Source organism: Nansenia antarctica (genome assembly GCF_963989245.1).
Source record: "Nansenia antarctica genome assembly, chromosome: 3".
NCBI lineage: Eukaryota > Metazoa > Chordata > Actinopteri > Argentiniformes > Microstomatidae > Nansenia > Nansenia antarctica.
Window position 1 is genome coordinate 61,670,096 of NC_137688.1, and position 25,489 is coordinate 61,695,584.

Genomic DNA, 25,489 nt, shown 5'->3' on the forward strand with positions numbered 1-25,489 from the left:
TGACCTGGGGTGTATTCCATCAACCTTGCTAAAGGACAATCCAGCCTTATTTTGCCAACTCTCGCGAGACTTATCAAAATAAGCCTGGATTGTCCTTTAGAGATGTTGATGGAATATCCCCCAGAACGCCTCCACCTGGAAGAGGGTGCTCGGGCTCTGAGCTCTGCGCTTTTACGTGTTTTTACGACAGTTCGGAGCAGCGGGCGGCAGACCCATGCTTGCGTGGTGTTTACAAGTATCCAGCTCCGGTCGGAACGGACTCCCCTAACGCTAACACCTCGGACTGTTTACACTGTAGAGTTCAGAGGGAATCGAAGATATGGGGAAACCAAAGAAAAAGTGTAAGTGTGGAACTATCTTTTAAACGTTCTCTAGCTCGGTGATCTGCCAGCAGGCTGCTGATGTTGTTGTTCGCCTTCTTCCCTCCAGCTGACCTGAGCCGCGCGGAGCTGATGATGATGACCATCGCTGACGTCATTCAACAGCTGGTTGAAGCCCACGAGGAAGGAAAAGACATCAACCTAAACAAGTATGTCTCCCCCCAACCCAAACCTCTCTCTCTCCTTCTGTCTCTCTCCCCCTCTCTCTCTCACTATCTCTCTCTCTTTCCTTCTCTCTCTCTCTCTCTCTCTCTCTCTCTCTCTCTCTCTCTCTCTCTCTCTCTCTCTCTCTCTCTCTCTCTCTCTCTCTCCCCCTCTCTCGTCCTCCCTCCCATTAAAAGCCCCTAGCCCCTGGTCCCTAGCCCCTGGTCCCTAGCCCCTGGTCCCTAGCCCCTGGTCCCTAGCCCCTAGCCTCTAGCCCCGGGTCCCTAGCCCCTGGTCCCTAGCCCCTGATCCCTAGCCCCTGATCCCTAGCCCCTGGTCCCTAGTCCCTAGCCCCTGGTCCCTAGCCCCTGGTCCCTAGCCCCTGGTCCCTAGCCCCTAGCCCCTAGCCCCTGGTCCCTAGCCTCTAGCCCCTGGTCCCTAGCCCCTGGTCCCTAGTCCCTAGCCCCTGGTCCCTAGCCCCTAGCCCCTGGTCCCTGGTCCCTAGCCCCTGGTCCCTAGCCCCTGGTCCCTAGCCCCTGGTCCCTAGCCCCTAGTCCCTAGCCCCTGGTCCCTAGCCCCTGGTCCCTAGCCCCTAGCCCCTAGCCCCTGGTCCCTAGCCCCTAGCCCCTGGTCCCTAGCCCCTGGCCGTTACAGTGTTGCAGTGTCAGTATCTGGTCTGTGCTCCAGGGTGAAGACTAAGTGCTCAGCCAGGTACGGCCTGTCAGCTCAGCCCCGGCTTGTGGACATCATCGCCGCCGTGCCCCCCCTCTACCGCCGCGCCCTCCTGCCCAAGCTGAAGGCCAAGCCCATACGCACTGCCAGCGGGGTAGGTCTGTCTGTCTGTCTGCCTGCCTCTATGTCTGTCTGCTTGTCTGTCTGTCTGTCTGTCTGCTTGCCTGTCTGCTTGTCTGTCTGTCATCTGCCTGTCTGTCTGTTGCTCTGTCTGTCTGCCTGCCTGTCTGTCTGTCTGTCTGTGTCTGTCTGCCTCCCTGTCTGCCTGCCTCCCTGTCTGTCTGTCTGTGCTGTCTGCCTGTGCTGTCTGCCTGCCTGTTTTTCTGTCTGTCTGTTTGCCTGTCTCTCTGTCTCTGTCTGTTTGTCTCTGTCTGTCTGTCTCTGTCTGTCTCTGCCTGTCTGTCTGTCTGAATGTGAATGAATGAATGAATGAATGAATGGTCTTTATTGTCATTAATACAGTATAGGTACCATACAACGAAATTTAGGAGTGGGGGCTCCCCTGGTGCTTGGAAAAAAGACTAAAAACAAGAGCGCCAAGGATAAAACAAAAAAGAGAAAAGAGCTGGTTGACATAAATAAGGCTATGTACACTATCTACTATACTATACTACTATACTATACAATAAAAGGAACACTGTGCTGTACACTATGCTATGCTATAAATATCCTAACTTTTTCCTATATCTGAACCTTATGTACACATGGGTTGTCATATTGCACATAATATGTGTTGCACATTCCTTAAAGTGTCGCAGTTAGCAGGTTTAGAATGTTCACAGTTGTATTACAATATTGCACTTATGTTTACAATCTAGTAGCTGCCATCAAATTGTCTAGATTGTCCAGGGCCTAGAACCTAGGTCTTTGCTGTGTTCAGGGCCTGAATGGCCCTAGGGTAGAAGCTGAGCTTCAGTCTGTTTGTCCGTGCGAACATGGTCCTGAACCGCCTGCCTGAGCGCAGCCGAACAAAGTGTTCGTTCCCAGGGTGGGATGGGTCTCTGGAGATCTTGGAGGCCTTCCTGAGGCAGCGTGTGTTGTACAGCTCTTCCAGAGAGGGGAGGGGGGCCCCGAATGTCTGTCTGTCTGTCTGTGCTGCCTGCCTGTCTGTCTGTCTGCCTGCCTCCCTGTCTGCCTGCCTGTCTGTCTGTCTCTTTCTCTCTCTCTTTGTCTGTCTCTGCCTGTCTTCCTGCCTGTCTGCTTGTCTGTCTGCCTGTCTGCCTGTCTGCCTGCCTGCCTGTCTGTCTATCAGCTGTGCCGTAATAGACCAATCAGGACAGCAGACTGAAGCGTGTGTGTCTGATCTCAGATCGCCGTGGTGGCTGTGATGTGTAAACCCCACCGCTGCCCCCACATCAGCTTCACTGGCAACATCTGTGTGTAAGTATGACATCATCATCTGTGTGTCCTGACATTATGATGGTGTTATTTGAATATGTTATTGAATATTTTATTGATGTCGTGTGTGTGTGTGTGTGTGTGTGTGTGTGTGTGTGTGTGTGTGCGCGCGCGCGCATGTGTTGACAGCTACTGTCCTGGGGGACCAGACTCTGACTTTGAGTACTCCACCCAGTCTTACACCGGCTACGAGGTAAACTACCCTAACCCTACCGTAAACTACCACTGGTTAACCCTAACTAACCCTACACTACCAGTGATTAACCCTAAGTAACCCTACACTACCACTGGTTAACCCTAACTAACCATAAACTACTACAGGTTAACCGTAGCTAACCCTAAACTACCACCAATACTGGTTAACCCTAACTAACCCTAAACTACCACTGGTTAACCCTAACTAACCCTAAATGACCACTGGTTAACCCTAACTAACCCTAAACTACCACTGGTTAAGATGTCAGAAGTCATGGTCATGTTAAGGTCAGAGGTCATCTGTCTCCTCAGCCCACCTCCATGCGAGCCATCCGAGCACGGTACGACCCCTACCTCCAGACCAGACACCGTATAGAACAGGTATGACCCCTACCCCTCTACCCCCAGACCTACGACCCCTACCTCCAGACCTACAACCCCTACCTCCTGACCTACGACCCCTACCTCCTGACCTACCCTATGACCCCTAACTCCTGACCTACGAACTCTACCTCCTGACCTACCCTATGACCCCTACTTCCTGACCTACCCTATGACCCCTACCCCCTGACCTACGACCCCTACTGTACAGCACTCACCTTGGGCCCTGGCGTCCTTATTGAGAGAGTGTGTGTGTGTGTGTGTGTCAGTTGAAGCAGCTGGGTCACAGCGTTGACAAGGTGGAGTTCATCGTGATGGGCGGGACCTTCATGGCGCTGGGGGAGGAGTACCGGGACTTCTTCATCAGGAACCTGCATGACGCCCTCTCAGGACACACCTCCAACAACGTGGCCGAGGCGGTCAGGTACGCAACCCTCTCTCTTTCTCTTTCTCTCCGTCTCTCTCTCTCTCCTCTCCTCTCTCCCTCTCCCCACCTTCTCTCTCTCCCTCTACACCCCCTCTCCCTCCCTCTCTCTATCTCTCTCTCTCTCTCTCTCGCAGTGTATTAAAGTGTATTGATCAGAAACACAGATCTGAGTGTTTGACAGATTTCTGATTTCTTCTAATGAGGAAATGGCCACCAGAGGGCGCTGTGCTATCAGTGTCAGTAGGCCTGCTGTTGTAAAGTATGTGAACTTATTGTGCAATTACTGATTTTTTTTTTTCTACCATGACATTTAATCAGAGGAAATTAATGGATGTTTCCTCCTGATGTTGTTGAGGAAGAATCTATTATCTACTTGTGTTTGTGTCCTTTATTCTGAATGTCTTTATTACAAATTGTGGTTTAGATAAAGATGTTATAAATTCATTTACATTAGGGAATAGGGATGCAACCTCAGCAAATATGTTCAAGTCAAGATTAAAAACCTTATCTTTTTAATATTGCCTTTAAATGACTAAATAATTAAATTATGATTATATAATGATTGGAGCACTTTGAGCTGCAACATTTACAGGATAAGCGATATACAAGTTATTATTATTATTGTTATTTTAATATTTTTCACAAAAATAAGGACCATCCCTATAGGGTTCACTATGTACGTTAAAGTAGACATGTCATGAAACAAACTAAAGTGTGTGTGTGTGTGTGTGTGTGTGTGTGTGTGTGTGTGTGTGTGTGTGTGTGTGTGTGTGTGTGTGTGTGTTAGGGGTGCAACGGTTCTCGGTTTTTTTACGGACGGTACGGTTTGCGTTCCACGGCTCAATTCACTAGTGAACCGTGACGGTTTTCGGTTTATGCTGCGATTTGGCTGCGTTCGTAAATTAGCTCTGAGAGCGCCGCAACAGTTTGAGGAAGCCCCGGATTCCTACAAGTCTGCGGTGTGGGGTCAATTCGCTTTTCCCGTTGAATACGACAATAAGGGGGGGAAAACAGTGGACAGAAATATTACTGTCTGCAAGCTCTGCTTAAAGCGTGTGCCATATGCAAATGGTTGCACCTCTAACATGAACCAGCATATTCGCCGCTACCACTCAACGATAACACTGACTGGGAGCAGGAAAGCCAGTCAGGTAGCGTCAGTGAGCAGACAGCAGTCTCTCTCTGATGCGTTCGGACAGACGTACACTACCACTTCAGAGAAACACAAAAAAATAACCAATGCAGTGGGGATGTTCATTGCAAAGGATTTGCAGCCCTTTTCGGTGGTTGGAGATTTGGGTTTTCGAAATCTGATAAAAACTCTCGAGCCCCGTTACAGTGTCCCCTCCCGTACATCATTCAGCACCAAAATAATCCCCGGTATTTACCAAACAACGCGCAGAGGCATTGGAGACGATTTGGCAAAAACACAGAGCTTTGCACTGACTACGGAGGGTTGGACCTCCCGGGCAACGGAGAGTTACCTCACTGTCACGGTCCACTACATGTCACCGGATTGGGAGATGCAGAGCGCAGTACTGCAAACTCGTCCACTATACGAAAGCCATACCAGCTCGCACCTGGCAGAGGAACTAACAAATGCAGTGACTGAGTGGAAGTTGGAGAGGCCAAACATAACAATTCCCGTAACAACAGACAACGCAGCAAATATCGTAAATGCGATCCATGAAGCTGGTGGACTGGGGCCACAGATCGGCTGCTTTGCGCACGTCGTAAATCTCGCCGCCAAGAAGGCAGTGGCAATAACCCCGGTGTCCCGCCTCCTGGGTAAGATCAGACATGCAGTCACTTTCTTCAACAAAAGCACCACAGCCCACCATATTCTGACAATTAAACAAGATATGTTAGACTTACCAAAACACAAATTAATCCACGATGTCGCAACTCGTTGGAATACAACACATGACATGTTGGAACGCTATGTGGAAAGTGTTACTTTTGTAGTGTGAATTTGTTTTCCTCCTGTTTGTATACGGGCTACCAGCTGTCAAGGCTAAAGTGCACTTTTACTTTCGAAAGTGTTTATTTATTTTTGGACATTTGAAAGTGTTTTTTGTTTATATACAATTATACATTATATACATAACATATACATGTGTATGTTAAAGTTCCATATTATGTATAAGCAAAATAAAGTAAAGTAACAGTTTGTAAATAAATAGTAGCATTTGTTTCTGAACCGAACCGTACCGAAAACCGTGACCCAAAATACCGAACCGTACCGAACCGTGGGCCAACTGAACCGTTGCACCCCTAGTGTGTGTGTGTAGGAGTGAGAGGGATGGCTTTTCTGTGACTTCGGGGAGATTAGCTCCAGAGTGAGGTAGGGTTGGGTACCGAAAATCGATACCGGTAGGTACCGGTTACTTTACATTCGGTATGTACCCGTACCGAATCGCAAAGGAGATTTCGGTACCTCATTTCGGTACTTTTCTATCTCGCTCCGGTGTCAACTGGTGACTCGTGACGTCACATCGCCTGTTAAATGTCCACTCAGTGAAAGCAGCGAGTACGGAAGGATAACGAGAAGGTTGCTAATAGCAACTTCCGCTAGCGGGTTGGCATAACGCGATGCTCGACTTATGGGTGCGTTCCGTAAACTCGTTCTGGAATTCTGATCACCACTCGTGGAATGCCTTCTGTCCAATCAAATGACTTGCTCCCCTTATGACGTCGGGTCCAGTGTGCGCTGCGATGCTCTCAGAGCGAGTTTACGAACGCAAGCCTTTGATTGGACAGTGCACTCCAGGATTCGACGCGTCTGTTGATGACGTAGTGCGGATGTGTGGCTGCGTCTCTGCGACTGCGAGGTGGACAACATGATCGGGGATCTCCTGATATTCGGGTACTGTGTCAGATCATGTATATATCATGTAGATATGTCCTTATCCTACTACTGTGTCTGAAAAATCAATCGTCGTGTCATCATGGACCAGAGAGGGGGAGGGAGTAGTAGTAGCTGAGCGGCAACAGAGTTTGGATTTTGACGAGGTGGAGGGCTCCAGTTCATCAGAGTTATATTTCCTCTCGGTCTTCTTGGTTCTGGGGGCTATGCAGGCCTTTAAAATGTCATTTAAAAAAATCTAAAGTACCGAATTAAGTACCGTTTTGGTACCGGTACCGTTTTTAAAGTATCGGTTAGGTACCGGTACCGGATAAAACCCAAACGGTACCCAACCCTAGAGTGAGGGGGTGGAGGGGTGGAGAGGAGAGGAGAGGAGAGGAGGGGAGGAGGAGGGGAGGGGAGGGGAGGGGAGGATGAATGTCAGTCTTCTCCCAGAGGCCTGAGTTGTCTTTGTCAGCATAGCTATCAGCGTGCGCGTGCGTGTCACTTGCCTGTGTGGGTGATGAGCAGTGTTCAGCTGTAGAACCATTTCACATAATAGCTTTTTATTGGCTCATTGGAGCCCATCTTCTCTGTGATTGGTTTAAATCACCAGACTGTGGGAAAGTTTACTGCCAGATGATTGGCTGATGAAGATGAGCTGGTCTGAGTGCAGGTGATGATGATGATGATGATGATGATGATGAGCTGGTCTGAGTGGAGATGATGATGATGATGATAATAATGATGATGATGATGATGATGATGATGATGATGATGATGATGAGCTGATGAGTCGTGTGACTTCCACATCTTCCAGGCTCGTCCAAAGTTAACGGGCAGTTTGGTTGTCATGGCAGCAGAGGCTTAGGGTCAGGGTTCCTGAGGCAGGAAGGCAGGTCTGCAGGTCTCTAGATGTTGTGTTTTGGGTTTTAGCTGATTTATCATTTTTCTTGTGGCTCTTGGGGATATTTTGGAAGGGTGTCCACTTCTAGGCTGAGATGCTGTCAGGTTAAACGTCTCCATGTATAAATGAATGGCCTCAAAGTGGACTGATGGAGCTCACATGATGTTGAGGTGATGTTGCAGCCTTCTGATCTCACTCCCCTCCTCCTGACGTCCTCTGAGATGTCCTGTCTTCTTGGCTGATTTCCTCGAAACCATCAAACCGCTTATGTCAGATAAAAAAGACAAGATTTCATGGGAAAAACGAAAAAACTATAATTGTACAAGGGGTTCACATCTCTCTCCAGCACGCTCTCCTCCTTCAAACCATCTAAAACTTGGAGTGGCTTCACAGCTCTACTAAAGACCCTTCTGTGCTTTCACAGATGAGGGCTAAACAGGACATAGATCAAATCCACAGTGAAGAGGTTGAAAAGAAAATTAGATTCATGAAACAGAGATATTTTGAGGCGGGTCCAAAAGCGACAAGTTACTAGCATGGAGGCTCCGTAAGCAACAATCTGAAAGCACAATTTATACAATTCGAGACCCTATAACAAATAAAACAAAGACTAAATTAGAAGAAATCCAAAAATCATTTGAAACATATTACAAAGCATTATATACACAACCTGAGAAAGCTAGGGAACAAGAAATTGAACAGTTTTTAACTTCATTGGACCTCCCATCTATTGGCAAAGAGCATAATGATAAACTCACATCTGAAATCACAAATGAGGAAATAGATAACGCAATCTCAGCCCTTAATGCAGGAAAGTCACCAGGTACGGATGGATATCCACCGGAATGGTACAAATTAATGAGAGAATCTCTGTGGCCACTTCTTAAGTCCTGTTTCAACTATACCATGAAGGAAGGGACCCTCCCCCCCTCCTGGAGGGAGGCTTATATCTCTGTAATACCGAAAGAGGGCAGACAAGCTAGACTGTAAATCATATAGACCTATAAGTGCCCTTAATGCCGATTACCGAGTGTATGCATCAATTCTGGCCAAGAGGATGGAACAGGTGATGCCGCTCTTGATAGACGAGGATCAAACTGGGTTTATAAGGAATAGGCAAACCCACAATAACATACGAAGAGCCCTCCATACCATTGATTATATTGTTAAACGGAAATATAGTGCAATCCTTCTCAGCTTAGACGCTGAAAAGGCCTTTGACTCTGTCGACTGGGAATTCCTGTATCAGGTGATGGATAGGTTTGGCTTTAGTAAAAGCTTTATACAAAGCATAAAGACAATATATTCATCCCCGACTGCTCGGATTAAGATCAATGGCAGTCTCTCTGCTTCTATAGCCTTACAGCGTGGATGCCGACAAGGCTGCCCCATCAGTCCAACCCTCTTCAAACTTTTTATTGAACCTTTGGCTCAAACTATTCGACAGGAAAGTGGGTTGGAGGGTATACCAATAGCGGGAGTAGAATATAAAGTATGATTATATGCGGACGACGTATTAGTGACACTACAAAACCCAGGCTCGGGGGTACCATTGTTGATGGATATCTTAAAGAGGTATGGGAGTTACTCTGGATATGTACTTAATGTACATAAAACACAGGCCCTGACATTTAATTTTGTCCCCACTCAAGAATTGGTAAATAAATATACTTTTAATTGGCAATCACCATATATCAAGTACCTTGGGGTTTACTTACCTAGAGAAATATCTTCCCTGTATGCCATAAACTATAACAAGATTAACAAAAACATATACAAAGATATGGACAGGTGGGCCTTGCTACCCCTCGATATAGGTAGTAGAGTAAGATGACTATTCTCCCAAAATTATTATATTTATTCACTGCCCTGCCAGTAGAGATCCCCCCTAAACAGTTTAGAGAATGGGACAAACACATTTCCAGGTTCATTTGGAACAAAAAGAGACCCCGAGTAAAATACTCAACCCTGCAGCTGCCGAGGGAGAGGGGAGGTTTGGCATTACCTTGCTTGAAGGACTATTATTTATCTGCCCAGTTAAGACCACTAGTACTTTGGTGCAACCCAAGACATATACCGTATTTTCCGCACTATAAGGCGCACCGGATTATAAGGCGCACCTTCAATGAATGGCCTATTTTAGAAATGTTTTCATATACAACGCGCACCGGATTATAAGGCGCACTGTCGTTTTTTTTTTTTTACTGGGGTTGCGTTATGCATCCACTAGATGGAGCTGTGCTAAAGGGAATGTCAACACAACAGTCAAATAAAGTCACACTTTATTAAGCGTTCTTAAACGTTGTTCAACGTTCAAACGTTGTTCAAACGTTAATGTGCATATTAACAATATTAACAATAACATATTAACAATATTAACAATATCTCCCAAACAATATAACAACAAGTTCACTCTTCTCCCAAACGTGGAGGGGAACGTTTCTTTGTCTTTGTAGACCTCAAGCTTCACATTCCAAAGGCATGGGTGTTCTACAATGACATGGAGACATAACAATATTAACAATAACATATTAACAATATTAACAATATAACAAGTTCACTCTTCTCCCAAACGTGGAGGGGAACGTTTCTTTGTCTTTGGAGACCTCAAGCTTCACATTCCAAAGGCATGGGTGTTCTACAATGACATGGAGACATAACAATATTAACAATAACATATTAACAATATTAACAATATAACAAGTTCACTCTTCTCCCAAACGTGGAGGGGAACGTTTCTTTGTCTTTGGAGACCTCAAGCTTCACATTCCAAAGGCATGGGTGTTCTACAATGACATGGAGACAGAGGGATGAGATGTTCATTAATTCAATTCAGTCAAACATTCAAACTTTATTTCAGTAAACACGTAGTAAAAGAAACAGTCTGATACCACTAAATCAAACGTTAGTGCATAACTCAACATTGTTCAGTTATGTATAACACGTAAAGCTCACTTTTTCAGTTCATTCGTCTTCCACGAATCCCTTGAATTCTTCTTCTTCAGTGTCCGAATTGAACAGTTGGGCGAGTACGGGATCCAATATGCCCTGCTCCCTCTCGTCATTATCTGAGTCAGTGTCGCTGCTGTTGAATGAATGAATGAATGAATGGTCTTTATTGTCATTGCTATAGTACAGGTACCAAACAACGAAATTTGGGAGGCGGGGCTCCCCTGGTGCTAGGAAAGAAAAAAAAACAAGAAGGGAAAGGAGCTGGTTTACATAAATAAAGGCTATGTACACTATCCACTATACTATACTATACCTGTTGCCTGGCAGTTCAGTGATTATTCCTGCCTTCGTGAAAGCTCGGACCACAGTTGAGACTGATATATCAGCCCAGGCATCCACGATCCATTGGCAGATAGTGGCATAAGTCGCCCGGCGCTGTCTCCCCGTCTTGGTGAACGTGTGTTCGCCTTTTTTGATTGATTGAAAACTTTATTAGAAGATTTGCAGAAGTAGGTACATGAAAATACATATTACATATACTGATTCTCAATTCATCGTTACCTTCTGTCATCCACTGCTCCCACGCAACTCGCAGTCTAGCTTTGAACGCCCTGTTTACACCAATATCTAGCGGCTGGAGTTCTTTAGTTAATCCACCCGGAATGACGGCAAGCTCCGAATTAGTTTGCTTCACTTGTTTTTTGACAGCATCGGTGATATGGGCCCGCATGGAGTCGTAGATCAATAGAGACGGAGCTGTGTGGAAAAAGCCACCCGGTCTCTTGACGTAAATTTCTCTCAGCCACTCGCTCATCTTTTCCTCATCCATCCATCCCTTCGGGTTAACTTTGATGACGACGCCGGCTGGAAAGTTTTCTTTTGGCAAGGTCTTCCTCTTGAAAATAACCATGGGTGGAAGTTTCTGGCCATTAGCCTGGCAGGCGAGAACTACAGTAAAGGATGACTTCTCATTCCCTGTGGTGCGTATAGACACCGTACTGGTTCCCGTTTTCTCCACAGTGCGGTTCACAGGAATATCAAAGGTGAGTGGAACCTGATGAGAGATGAGATGAGATGAGATAACGTTTATTGCCATTTATGCATACACATTAAGCATACACATATAGGAATTTGATTTGGCGTTACAGTAATAGCATTTCTAAATGCAATGCAAACAAAACAACACAGGTCCATATCAACCTCGTCCATGTTGGTGATGTGCTCTGGCAGGATCTTCTTTTCAGTTATCTTCTTTTCGCAGTATGCGCGGAAAGTGACCAGCTTTTCTTTATAATCGTTTGGCAGTTGCTGCGAGACGCTAGTTCTTGCGCGGATGGAGAGTTTACGTCTTTTCATAAATCGAAAGCACCAAGAAGGACCCCCTCGAAAATCCTCGATGTTCATGTCTCGTGCTAGCGCTGTTGCCTTCATTCGAACTGTGACTGTAGAGACGCTTCTACTTGCTGCTCTCTGTTCAATAACCCACTGTTCGAGTTGGTCCTCTAACTGTGGCCATCTCGCTTTGTTCCCTCGGAAACTTTGCTTAGTCTTCTTTACTTGGCGCAGGTCATCTTCTTGCTTCCTCCACTTCCTTACCATTGATTCATTAATGTTGAATTCCCTCGCTGCTGCTCTATTCCCATTTTCTACTGCGTGACTGACAGCCTTGAGCTTGAACTCTGCGTCGTAAGCGTGTCTCTTGACAGGAGCCATTTTGTCGTCTTCTTTATTGGTGTGGGACTGTGAGTAAGCACCGGTGTTTACAGATTACCGTAATGCTGCAAGCGGTGCGGCTTTGCAGTTTACCAGTCGTACTGAAACATTTTATTATTATTAAAAAAAAAATATTGGTCATGTAATTTTTACATTTTGATCCATATATAAGGCGCACCGGGTTATAAGGCGCACTGTCGTTTTTTTTTTTTTTTTTGGACTTTTAAGTGCGCCTTATAGTGCGGAAAATACGGTACCTTTCCTTGATGGACACACCAATACAATCGGTCCTAGGTTGTCCCGACAAGGTGAAGGAAATAGCTCAGTTAGAGAACCAATGTGTCAGTCTCGCTCTTCAGAAATGGCTAGAGGTGGTTAGGCGATTTCAGCTTCATAGAGAAGTAAAAGTATTAAGTTGGCCAGCCTACAACCCTCACTTCACACCAGCACTGCAGGATCATAGATACAGACAATGGGCCCAACATGGCATTACTGCCCTCTGTAGAATCATGTCAAATGGGGAGCCTGATAGTTTTCAGAACCTAAGCCAATTATTTGAACTCAATCAACATGATTTTTATAGATACTTACAGGTCCGCCACTATTTTTTGAAGGAGGTCAGAGGGCCCAAACCTGCAATCTTTTCAAAACTGATTCAAATGTTCATGAATGCTTATAAAGGTGAAGATGGTAAAAGGATTATAGGTAACATTTACAAAGCCATCACTTCAATGAACAGAAACTCAACTGACTATGTACGACAGCGCTGGGAAAGGGATGTGGGGATGGTAATAACTGAGGAGGTGTGGATACAAGCTTGGGAAGCCCAATGCTCTACCACTAACTCACTGACTTGGAGGGATTTTAATTGGAAGAACCTGATTCGCTTCTTTATAACACCAAAGCTTAAGTCCAAATTCACTGGGTCCCAACATCCTTGTTGGAGGGAGTGTGGATCAATGCAAGCTGACCATGCACACATTTTCTGGTTATGTCCATGTATTCAATCTTTTTGGGAAGAAGTGAGTGATTTAATGTCTAAGATTTTGGCAGTCAACATTGATATGTCTTTTTCCTCTCTGTATCTGGGAATATTACCTGAAGGTTTATATACAAGTGATGCATACTTCCTCAAAATTCTCTTGGTTGCATGCAAAAAAGCTATTACCAAATGCTGACTTCAGAGAAATCCCCCTACCGTGGACCTTTTTACTAAAATTGTTAATAATGTATGCTCCATGGAAAAGATGACCCACACACTGCGTCTACAGAAAGAAAAAGGAGAAAAGTATTGGAAGAAATGGGATTGTTATTTTAAGAAAACGGACACTGATTAGGGTTTATATATATATTGTAGGTATTCTTTTTCTTTTTGTTTAAATACATTTTATTTCTCTCTCACTTAGGCAAACATGCCATAAATCTCATGTAACAAACTGTACCTGTCTAACCATCATCAATGATCACGGTTCCTGAACATGACCTCATGATATCTGCCCCACAAGTTTGTGTTCTCTGTTTGTGTGTTATGTTATGCCTGAAATGTTTCAGAAAAAAATAAAGTATAATTTTTTTTAAAATAAATAAAAAAACATCTAAAACTGCCTTTTCATCCAAAACTATTTTCATTTACTGTATGTATGCATATGCATTTTACTGACTACTTTTGTTTTACTTTTTATTTATCTATTGTTCTCTCCGTGGAATGTGTCACTGAGGAAAGTGCTATACAATATAAATGTATTATTATTATTATTAATAATGACTGCTTTATTATTGTTGTTCTTGTTGTGCTGCCGGTTCAGAGCGCAGCAGGACTAAGTGTGTGTGTTGCAGGTTCTCAGAGCGCAGCAGTACTAAGTGTGTGTGTTGCAGGTTCTCAGAGCGCAGCACTACTAAGTGTGTGGGCATCACCATCGAGACGCGTCCTGACTACTGTCTGAAGAAGCACCTCAGTGACATGCTGACGTACGGCTGCACGCGCCTGGAGGTCGGAGTTCAGAGCGTCTACGAGGACGTGGCCCGCGACACCAACAGGTGTGTGTGTGTGTGTGTATGTATGTATGAATGAATGGTCTTTACTGTCATTGATATAGTACAGGTACCAAACAACGAAATTTGGGAGGGGGGGCTCCCCTGGTGCTAGGGAAAAAAAACTAAAAACAAGAAGGGAAAAGAGCTGGTTTACATAAATAAAGGCTATGTACACTATCCACCATACTATACTATACAAATAAAACACTGTGCTGTACTCTATGCTATGCTATACCTATTCTAACATTTCCTATCTCTGAACCTTATGTACCCGAGGGTTGTCATATTGCACATAGTGTTATTGCACATTCATTTAAAGTGTTGCAGTTTGCAGGTTTGAAATGTTCACAGTTGTGTTTCAGTGTTGCACTTGATTATATATATGTGTGTGTATGTATATATATGTGTGTGTTGTGGTGACCACCACGTTGGACCAGATAAATACACACACCACCCATGTAGGAAACGACACAGGGACTGGAATGCAGTTCAGGCCACTGGCCGTATTTAATTAGAGAAGAAGAAATGTAAATGAAACAAGTAATGTCCAACTGAAACTCGCCTCCTCGCGTCTAACGTAAAACTTAGGGCTCCTCTTAGGGAGGGCAAAAAGGGTGGACTTAGGCCCAATCCCGATTCCCTTTTCTACCCCTATGGCTCGTTTTCGAGTGCCACTCGATTTCGAGCCAAGGCCTTCGAACAGAGCCACAAGCCGTAGGGGTTCCCTAAGAAATGGCACAACCCTTCACGACTGATATGTCATCCGTAGTATCATAGAAAAGCATTGACGCTCGCGATTCATTCACAACTTGAATTGGGATTGGCCCTTAGTACTCCGTTCGGGGGAACAAGCCAGTGTCCCGTCTCCGAACTCCGGGGAATGGGGTAGCAGACGGGTTCTCGCTCTCTCTGTTCTGTCAGGAGCAGACCACAGTTACTTCCCCCCGGCTATTGAATGTGCCGCCTTACTACGGCCCTCACCCATGTGCTGCGTGTCCCCGGGTTGGCCGTCTCTCGGGCCTCTGTTCTCCGAGTGGGCTCGACGTGGTTGGCTCTGTGGGCGTGGGTCAGAGGTGTCTTCAGACTCCCCTCTAGGGCTGCCGGGTCCTCTCTGCGGCCTATGGCTGGGTTCAGTCTAATGGCCGGCAAAACGCATGAATCCCTGTTATCACATAAATGTACTGCAGGGGACCGGCACTCACCCAGTTGATGTGTCTCTTGTCCATCCATAGCCCTCTCGCATGTGCCAGCTCCACTCCTTCTTATGTGGGCCTCCCGTGAGGAGGCACAGGTGTGGCACGTCGGGCTAACGAGCCTGTGGTTTTCTTCCCCAGCCACCGGGCTGATTGGGAAATGGAGTGCAGCTGTGTGGTCATTGTATGAAGCCTGGTACACACATAAACATTTTCTAAGGCCCTGTCCACACCTATACGTTTTTTTTGATAAACGTGGATTTTTATATTCGTTTTGGGGGGTTCTTCCAGATGCAAACGAGTTTTTGCCCCCTGAAAACGAAGATGTTTAAAAACGCCTGCCAGAGTGAAGATGTTTAAAAACGCTGTATATTCGCCGTATATTTTTGACGTGTGGACGAGATAGACGGAGCTTTTTGTATTCGTCACGTCATCATGCGTGTAGATTTCTATGATCATGCGCACTACAGCTGTTTGCTGTTCCCTCCAACGTCATATCCTGCCACCAGTAACTACTTTGTTTACAACAGGCAACGGTGTTCGAGGCTACACAAGCGAGGAAAATGGATGTGAACAAAGTGCTTCTAGTTCTTTCACTGTTAACTGAACTTTTAACCTGTTTACAGATAAATGCACAGTTAATGATCGAGAACATTGAGAGACAGAGGCGTCTGATTGGCCAGCGGGGCTATGGGGATAATATTATATCGCCGACTACTGGTGTGGAATGCTCAATGCCAGCGTTTATATTGCGTTTAAACATGCTGGTGTGGACGGTAATATTTTTATATACGAAAAACGTTTATTAAAAAAACGTATAGGTGTGGAAAGGGCCTAAATCTTAACAGATTTTTTAACTGAGAGAGACTCCACACATGAAGATAAAAAATCAAATCAAAACAGTTTTGATCGTATTGTGTGTGATGTGCTCCGATATTCCCAATACAGCACACCACATACATAAAGATCTGTCCTACAACAGTCTAGAGTCTCGTCCCCCAAGCCAGAAATCTTGCGTGATCAGGGTAGTAGTACCCTGACTGACCTGTACGAGGCAGCCATGTGCGACAGGGCAAATAAAGTGCCGAAGAACGAAAAGTCAGACAGCTGGCTTGATCGGCTACATTCCATTCCACGTCACAATCGGACTCGGGAGTTGTCAATTTCGCCCACACACAAGAGGACTTTTGATCGTAAATATTGAACAGGTTTAATATTTACGATCGTCTGCCCCAACCATTTTCCGAGCAGATTGTCGGAAGAAATTGAGCCATCCGATAATCGGGCGTTTGCTGTCCTTGGTCGGAAGGGGGGGAAATCGGGACAACTACAGCCAGATTATCTTTGTGTACCAGGCTTACATACAAGGTCTTACATAGTCTTACATAGGTATACGTGTTATGAGGTAACCGTGTGTGTGTGTGTGTGTGTGTGTGTGTGTGTGTAGAGGACACACAGTCAGGGCGGTGTGTGAGTCCTTCCAGCTGGCTAAAGACGCAGGCTTCAAAGTCGTCGCCCACATGATGCCAGACCTGCCCAACGTGGGGATGGAGAGAGACGTGGAGCAGTTCATAGTGAGTACACACACACACACACACACACACACACACACACATAGAGGCAGACAGACACACACACACAGAGACAGACACACACACACACACACATACTACTACTGGGGTTGGCTGCGTGTGTTCGTCTCTAACTTGGGTGTGTCGTAGGTTCGAAATGCCCGCATTCTCCACCATATGTGGCGACCGCTGGCTTCAACCGGGGGAATTTCTACACACCCAACCTAGAGCACGACACACACACACACACACACACACACACACACACACACACACACACACAGTATAACCCTAACCCTGGCCAGTGTATTTAATATAGAATAGTTAACACAGGGGTATTTAATATAGAATAGTTAACACAGGGGGTAAAGTCAAACCCTGTGTGTGTGTGTGTGTGTGTGTCCGTCCTCCCTCCCTCCCAGGAGTTCTTTGAGAACCCTGCGTTCCGGCCGGACGGTGTGAAGCTGTACCCCACGCTGGTGATCCGCGGCACGGGGCTGTACGAGCTGTGGAAGACAGGACGTTACCATAGTTACTCCCCCTCGGCCCTGGTGGACCTGGTGGCCCGCATCCTCGCCCTGGTGCCGCCCTGGACCAGAGTGTACCGCGTCCAGAGGTGACACACACACGCACACACACACTCACGCGCACACACATGCACACGCACATGCACACACACAGAGACAGACGCACACACACACACACTCACACTCACGCACACACACAGACAGACGCGCACACACACACACGCACACACACACACACACACACACTCACACACACACACGCACACTGTTACAGCTGACAGTGTCCCAAGGAAACAAAATGGACCAAACCAAAGTTCTGCACACAAGCCGTACACATAAAGTCAGCCACAACATAGAAAAATGGTCAGTCACTGAAATGGTGTAAAAAGGGTTAATGTTTTAAGGGACAGCCCTCATACCTACACAAAGAAACACTGAATCAACAAAACCTCCACTAATAAGAATAAACAAAACAGGCATTTCCCACTACCTCAATAATCTAGGACAGGGCAGATCAGGAAACAACAGATCAATACTCACCACCCTGCCAAGCAAAGAACCGAAGAAGTGAACATGGGAGGAAGCAAACCTAAACCCACCCCCAACTAAGGCAAAATAGGTCCAACCAAAACTAGTAATCAACCAAGACAAAACCAAAGGTCTAATGCCCACAACCACCGGTCCAGTTACAAGAGTAACTGAATTCAACTGAATGCTATGTAGAGGCGCACTAACACACCCCATCAGGGAGACATTTCTTAAACTCGTCAAGAACGATCAGATCTCTGAGCTTATCAAAGGTATTCATTTTCAGAGATAAGCACCACCTATCAAATAGATTTACTCTACATAAGTTTGGCCTTCAGGTTTTCTACACAGCCTAAACTTCTGTCGGTATGCCTCTGGAACCAGCTCATAAGCCCTCAAAACTGCAACTTTTACAGCATCAAAATCCAGACTGTCCTCTGGAGACAAAGTAGAATAGAGTTCCTGAGCTCTACCAGTCAGAACACACTGTAAAAGTAAAGTAAAAGCTGTCAAAACACTGTCCAGAGCTCCCTAGGCCAGCCTAGAGAAGTAACCACACACTCAAAATGAGGGAAGTATTTATCTACATCCTTTTCAGCAAAGGGGGGAACCATCTGAATATGTTTAATGACATAATCAAAGTCATGGCACGAGGCTTCAGACCTTGAGTTACGGGTCGCAAGCTCGAACTCCCTCAATTTCACATCTGTCTCAAATCCAAGCCTCTCTGACCTCTCCTTAAACTCCAGCTCCAACTTCCTCAGTCGAAGGTCCAAACTCTCTTTAACCTCCAACTCCTTAAAGCGGAGTTCTTTCAATTTGAGCTCAAACTCTCTAGCTCTTTTACGCATAGAGATGGTTCATAGGGTGTTACCTCAACTCCAGAACCAAGGGGCAGCAGGGACACAACCACCTCCTCACTGGAGAACACACATTGCTCAACCAACAAAGACATAAAGACACACACACACACACACAGAGACAGACGCACGCACACACACACACACACACACACACACACACAGAGACAGACGCACACACACACACACAAATGCACACACACACAAACACACACAGAGACAGACGCACACATGCACACACACACATGCACACACACACACACACAGACGCACACATGCACACACACACACACACACACACACACAAACACACACAGAGACAGACGCACACATGCACACACACACATGCACACACACACACAGACACAGACGCACACATGCACACACGCACACGCACACACACACACACACACACACACACTCACACACGACCTAAAGTGTAAGGCATAAACATGATTGAAGCTCATGATATTGTACTTTACCTCCCTCCCTCCCTCCCCCCCCTCCCCCCCAGGGATATCCCCATGCCGCTGGTGAGCTCCGGGGTGGAACATGGGAACCTGAGGGAGTTGGCTCTGGCTAGGATGAAGGACATGGGGACAGAGGTACACACACACACACACACACCTCTAGAAACCCTCTATGGCCCAGTAGGGACCATAACAACTGTGTGTGTGTGTGTGTCTGTCCCCGCAGTGTCGAGACGTGAGGACCAGAGAAGTCGGCATCCAGGAGATTCACCACAAAGTGCGACCCTACCAGGTAACCATGGCAACCAGAGGTCATGACCCTACCAGGTAACCATGGCAACCAGAGGTCATCAGGTGGTATATGTTAAAATGGCATTCCTGTGTGTGTGTGTGTGTGTGTGTGTGTGTGTGTGCGTGTGTGGGCCTCCAGGTGGAGCTCGTCCGTAGGGACTACGTGGCCAGCGGCGGCTGGGAGACCTTCCTGTCCTACGAGGACCCTGAGCAGGACATCCTGATTGGTCTGCTGCGTCTCCGCCGGTGCTCCGCCCAATCGTTTCGGCCAGAGCTGAAAGGGGGCGTGTCCATCGTGCGTGAGCTGCACGTCTACGGCAGCGTGGTGCCCGTCAGCAGCAGAGACCCCAGCAAGTTCCAACACCAGGTACACACACACACACACACACACACCACCATCATCGGCGGCGGCGGCGGTGGTGGCGGTCACTCGTAGTCAAGTGTCACCCAGCCGGTCCATGTTAAGTTTTGGTGCTCAGTCTTTTTTGCACCCTTCTTTTCCGCATGAGGCGGAATAGACGTAATAGAGCGGATGAGGCGGTGGTCGGTCCAGCAGTCGTCTGCTCTGGTCATGGCTCTCGTGTTAAGCACATCCTGGCGGTCTTTGGTGCGGACGATGACAGATTTTAGAGCGAGGAGGCATCCATGATGTTTTGAATGTGTTCTTTTGGTGGAAAAGTGTGTCGGTGATGACCAGGTTGTCTTCTGAGCACTTTGTTAGCAGTAGTATGTTAGCAGTAGTGTGTTAGCAGTAGTGTGTTAGCAGTAGTATGTTAGCAGTAGTGTGTTAGCAGTAGTATGTTAGCAGTAGTGTGTTAGCAGTAGTGTGTTAGCAGTAGTATGTTAGCAGTAGTATGTTAGCAGTAGTATGTTAGCAGTAGTGTGTTAGCAGTTGTGTGTTAGCAGTAGTGTGTTAGCAGTAGTATGTTAGCAGTAGTGTGTTAGCAGTAGTATGTTAGCAGTAGTATGTTAGCAGTAGTATGTTAGCAGTAGTATGTTAGCAGTAGTGTGTTAGCAGTAGTATGCCGTTGGAGTTCGTGTTTCCAACCCCCTCTTCTCCCGTTGTGCCTCTCCATAGCTGGTGGTTTCGTCCCACCCTGGCATTGAAATCTCCAAGCAGGATTAGCTTGTCCTCCTTGGGGACTTTGGTTAGGATGTTGTCCAGGTCAGCATAGACGGCCGGCCTCCTTAGCTTCGTCCTGTGCATCAAGTGTTGGAGCGGTGGCCATTTGACTGCTTGCAAGCATCAGGCGTATGGTCATTAGGCGTTCATTGATGCCCACAGGGAGTTGGCAGAGGTGGCTGATGAGGCTGTTCTTAATAGCAAAACCCAGACAGGACAGTGGAGCTGTATCCACCATACTACAATAAAGTTGAATCTAATCTAATCCCCTCCCTCTCTCCCTTCCTCTCCTCCATACCTCCTCCCCTCCCTCCCTCCCCTCCTTCCCTCCTCTCCTCCCTCCCTCCCTCTCCTCCCTCCCTCCCTCCCTCCTCTCCTCTCCTCCAGGGCTTTGGGATGATGTTGATGGAGGAGGCAGCCAGGATCGCCAGAGAGGAGCACGGCTCTGCCAAACTGGCCGTCATCTCAGGTCCTCTCTCTCTCTCTCTGTCTCTCTCTGTCTCCCTCCCTCTCTCTGTCTCTGTATGTCTCTCCCTCTCTTTGTCTCTCTCTCTGTCTCTGTATGTCTCTCCCTCTGTCTCTCCTTCTCTGTGTCTCTCTCTCTGTCTCCCTATCTCTCTCTGTCTCTCCCTCTCTCTCTGTCTCTCTCTTTCTGTCTCTCTCCCTCTCTGTCTCCCTCTTGCTGTCTCTCTGTCTCTCTCTCTCCCTCTGTTTCTCCCTCTGTATGTCTCGGTATGTCTCTGCCTCCCTCTGTTTCTCTCTCTCTGTCTCTCTCTCTGTGTGTGTCTCTGTGTATCTCTCCCTCTCTCTGTCTCTGTCTGTCTCTCTCTATCTCTCTGTCTCTCCCTCCATCCCTCTCTCTCATTCTAACCTTGTGTTTCAGGTGTAGGAACCAGGAACTACTACAGGAAGTTGGGATATGAGCTGGAGGGACCGTATATGGTGAAACACCTGGACTGAGACAACAACCTCTTCTATCCCTCTCTTCTGTCTCTCTCTTCTGTCCCTCTCATCCCACAGTTAAAGGCTTTTTAAACCCTGGATTATGAATCCTATTTCTGCTGTCACACCAATTTCTTTATAAACACGATGCTTGTTTTGCGTTTCTGAACACTTTTTGTTGATGAAATAAAGTAGATTTGACTACAGTGACTTCCTGCCTTCCTTCAGTTTGATGATGTCACGTGTATGACACTCCTGTCACGTGTGTGATGCTGCTGTCACGTGTGAAGCTCCTGTCACGTGTGTGATGATGTCACGTGTCTGACGCTCCTGTCATGTGTGTGATGTCACGCGTGTGACGCTCCTGTCAGGTGTGTGGTTCAGACTGCAGCTCCATCACTCTGCTGCCAGGCTAAAGGTCAGAGGTCACCCTCCACTCCCCTGGTCTCTCTGTGTGTCTCTCTCTCTCTCTCTCTCTGTCTGTCTCTCTCTCTCTGTCTCTGTGTGTGTGTCTCTCTTGCTCTCTGTGTGTCTCTCTCTCTGTGTGTGTGTGTGTGTGTGTGTGTGTTCTAAACGTGTTATACTGGCTGTGATATAAAGAGGACTAAATGTTACGTGTAGGGCTAATGCCGAGGCCTCTGATGGGCAGTGGGCACTAGGGATGTAATGATGTCACAATAAAGAAAAACGACAGCACACGTTATCATTACCGTAATTCCTAAACTATATGGGCTTTCCAACGGATCCTGAAAGCACCGTACCCATATATAATATGATTATTATGGTAACTCAAAGCACATAGCTCATGGAGAGCTGAGGAGATTGGAAGAGAGAAGCGGCATTGCGAGCGAGCATGCTTTTAGTGGTGTTTTACGAGCGGTGATTTGATACTTTTGTGAGTTTGTGTACATATGTGAAATGTCACGAAGATCTTCTAGGGTTACCAAACCACCCAAAAGGCAAAGCACAGAGTGCCAGCATGGGTTAGGGTTAGGAGCCCTCCCTGGCAGTGTGAAGAGTGTAATGAGGTTCCTGTGTCTGCTATGGAAGCATATAGTAGACTTAATTCAAATGCTAATGCAATATGAGATTGCAATTGCATGTTCCACTTTTGCATGCATTCTTTCAGACAATATTCAAATTCAAATGCAATTCTTTTTTTTCTTTTTTTATTTGTTTTTCTGATTTTATCCCTTTTTCACCCAATTTGGTATCCAATTGCACCCAACCTAGCATCCAATTATCCCCTGCCTATTGCGTAGGATCCGCCGCACGACCCCGTGGCCGGCAGCCCCAGAGGAGATCGCCAGGCAGACTAGCTGTCTGGCTCCTCGAGCCCGACACCGTTACTCCAGCACCAGACGGGGGCGGTGTTGCGCGACGGATCCTTGTCCGGAAAATAGTCCTATACCCCCCTTGGGAGCGGCCGCTCAATATGCCGCTCCCTGTGAGCCCCGGCCATATCCGGGTCTGGCGAGACCGGGATTCGATCCCAGTCCCCGGTGGGCAGCTTGCACTAGAGGCTAATGCTTAGACCGCTGCGCCACCGCGGGGCCAAATTCAAATGCAATTCTAATGATTTGCATTTTCATTTTCATGTACCTGATGTGCACATTCACTGTACAGATTTATTCATTATCCTATCTTAAGAAAACTAATGTAACACATCTCATCTGGGGATTTACACGGCAAATCAAATGAAGAACTACAAATCCCTGACAGGGAGATGACGTATGACTGCTCTGATGAATCAACCCCTATTTCATGGATTTTCTCTATATAACGATGTCGATCATTGATCGGCAACGACACTATATAATAGTTTGCCTAACTGGCCATCGGATTTGGGCTCCTAATATCTAAAAAGCACTACTTCTTATTTTATCGGATTAAAGTAGCAAAGACCAGAAATTTCCATTGACCGCCAGTCAAACTTCTCCACTTCTATCACCCAAAAAGGGGCGTGGACATGACGGGAGAGCAAAGTACCCGGATGCGTTTGAATTGCATAGAGAGTTTGAATTTTGTCAGCTGTAAAGCGGATGTGTTTCCTAGAACATGTAAATGCAATTGCGTATCACATTATTGCATTACAATTTGAATATTGACTCAAATAACGCAGGCAAAAGTGGCAAATGAATATGCTATTTTGGGATTTCATAGTCATTTGCTCATTAGAATGAACTTTTGAATTTTGTCAGCTACAAAGCAGCGCATGACTTTGAAAATTAAATGTCAAATGGCTTTGCATTATAATTTTAATATTGACAGTGAATGTGCACATCAGGTACATGAAAATGCAAATCATTAGAATTGCATTTGAATTTGAATATTGTCTGAAAGAATGCATGCAAAAGTGGAACATGAGCCAATGAGACGATTAGGTGTTTTTGGCGTATTTCTAAATGTCCAATGAGAGAAGGTTTCATTGCTGCCGACATTTCTCCTGACAGCATTGTGTTAAAACAACAACAGCAGACTAGAAACGCAGTATTCTGGCTATTGTCTCTAAGTCCTACTGTTGGACTAGATGTCTATTTCATTCCGATATTTATTTCATTTCATTCTATTATTCAATCAGATGTTTATTTTATTGTATTCTGTTATTCAATTGTCACTTAATTGTGTTGTTATTGTTTGTGGTGTGAGCTGCTGTAACACTTTAATTTCCCCTCTGGAGGGCAGGAGATAGAGAGAGAGAGCAAGAGAGAGAGAAAGAGCGAGAGAGAGCAGGAGATAGAGAGAGAGCAGGAGAGAGAGAGAGAGAGAGTAGGAGATAGAGAGGAGAGAGAGACATAGCGAGAGAGGGCAGGAGATAGAGAGAGAGAGAAGGAGAGTGAGAGAGAGCAGGAGAGAGAGAGCGAGAGAAAGAGATTGAGAGAGAGAGAGAGAAGGAGAGAGAGAGCGACAGACAGAGAGAGCGGGAGAGGGCAGGAGAGAGAGAGATCAGGAGATAGAGAGAGAGTAGATTTAGATGTTGCACGGCAATGAATGAATGAAGCAGCGAGTGAGTGAGTGATTGAGTAAGTGAGGTAGTAAGTGAGTGAGGTAGTGAGTGAGTGAGTGAATGAGTGAGGTAGTGAGTGAGTGAGTGAGTGAGTGAGGTAGTGAGTGAGTGAGTGAGAGAATGAGTGAGGTAGTGAGTGAGTGAGATAGTGAGTGAGTGAGTGAGTGAGAGATGTGTGTGATCTATGGCTCCTATCAGATCCTGAATGTTGTTCATTAATGAAGGAGATGAAGTCAGTCACAAGGTTTTATCTGTCTGACCTCATCATGACTGATGTCTGCATCCACCTACAGTGAATAATGATAATAATAATACTAATTATAACGATACTAATAATGATAATAATGATTATGATGATAATGATAATAACAATAATAATGATAATACTACTACTAATAATAATAATAATGTTAATGTTAATGTTGATGATGATGATGATGATATTAATAATAATAATAATGTTAATGTTGATGATGACAATAATAATAATATTATTTATATACAGCCAGTATAACTTCGAAGACAGCGCCTCAGCCAACTTTGGAACCGGGAACACGTCACGACTTAACAACCGAATAGCCACTGCTCTGATGGGGTTTATTTGACATTTAAAGAAATACAATTGATAACGCGTTATGTGTCGCACCGAGCACTGAAGCGTATGAAGTGTATTCAGCAGTCTTTCTGCTCCCTGGCACTCACAGAACAGCCCATAGCATAACCCTAACCCTTGATCTCTGACCCTAGCCCTAACCTTAACGCACTCACAGCACAGCCCATAGCATAGCCGTAACCCTGACCCCTGACCCTAACTGCCCCTCCAGGAATGCCATGCTAAAATCACCACTGGCTACGGAACAACGCTACTC

At 46.1% G+C, this 25,489-nt stretch overlaps 1 protein-coding gene across 2 annotated transcripts; it reads left to right on the forward strand.

Annotated features, from left to right (window-relative positions):
* Positions 1-211: 211 nt before the first annotated feature.
* On the forward strand, positions 212-22,042 carry elp3 (elongator acetyltransferase complex subunit 3). 2 transcript variants are annotated; one of them, XM_080526379.1, is made up of 15 exons: positions 212-341; positions 430-529; positions 1,179-1,350; positions 2,566-2,636; positions 2,784-2,847; positions 3,162-3,230; positions 3,500-3,654; positions 13,950-14,111; positions 16,749-16,875; positions 17,295-17,488; positions 19,302-19,392; positions 19,484-19,549; positions 19,688-19,915; positions 21,059-21,140; positions 21,555-22,042. In XM_080526379.1, the coding sequence occupies exons 1-15, from the start codon at positions 320-322 to the stop codon at positions 21,629-21,631; spliced, it is 1,680 nt and encodes a 559-aa protein (XP_080382505.1). In that variant the 5' UTR covers positions 212-319; the 3' UTR covers positions 21,632-22,042. The 2 variants fall into 2 exon arrangements, with proteins under 2 accessions (XP_080382505.1, XP_080382506.1); XM_080526380.1 differs by having other exon boundaries at positions 1,212-1,350.
* The last annotated feature ends 3,447 nt before the right edge of the window (positions 22,043-25,489 follow it).

Bases quoted from the DNA above. Each gene is read 5' to 3' on its own strand.
- elp3 (XM_080526379.1), top strand. From the start codon at position 320: ATGGGGAAACCAAAGAAAAAGT. The intron at 17,489-19,301 runs GTGACACACACA...CCTCCCCCCCAG, and splicing joins AGAGTGTACCGCGTCCAGAG to GGATATCCCCATGCCGCTGG. The intron at 21,141-21,554 runs GTCCTCTCTCTC...CTTGTGTTTCAG, and splicing joins CAAACTGGCCGTCATCTCAG to GTGTAGGAACCAGGAACTAC.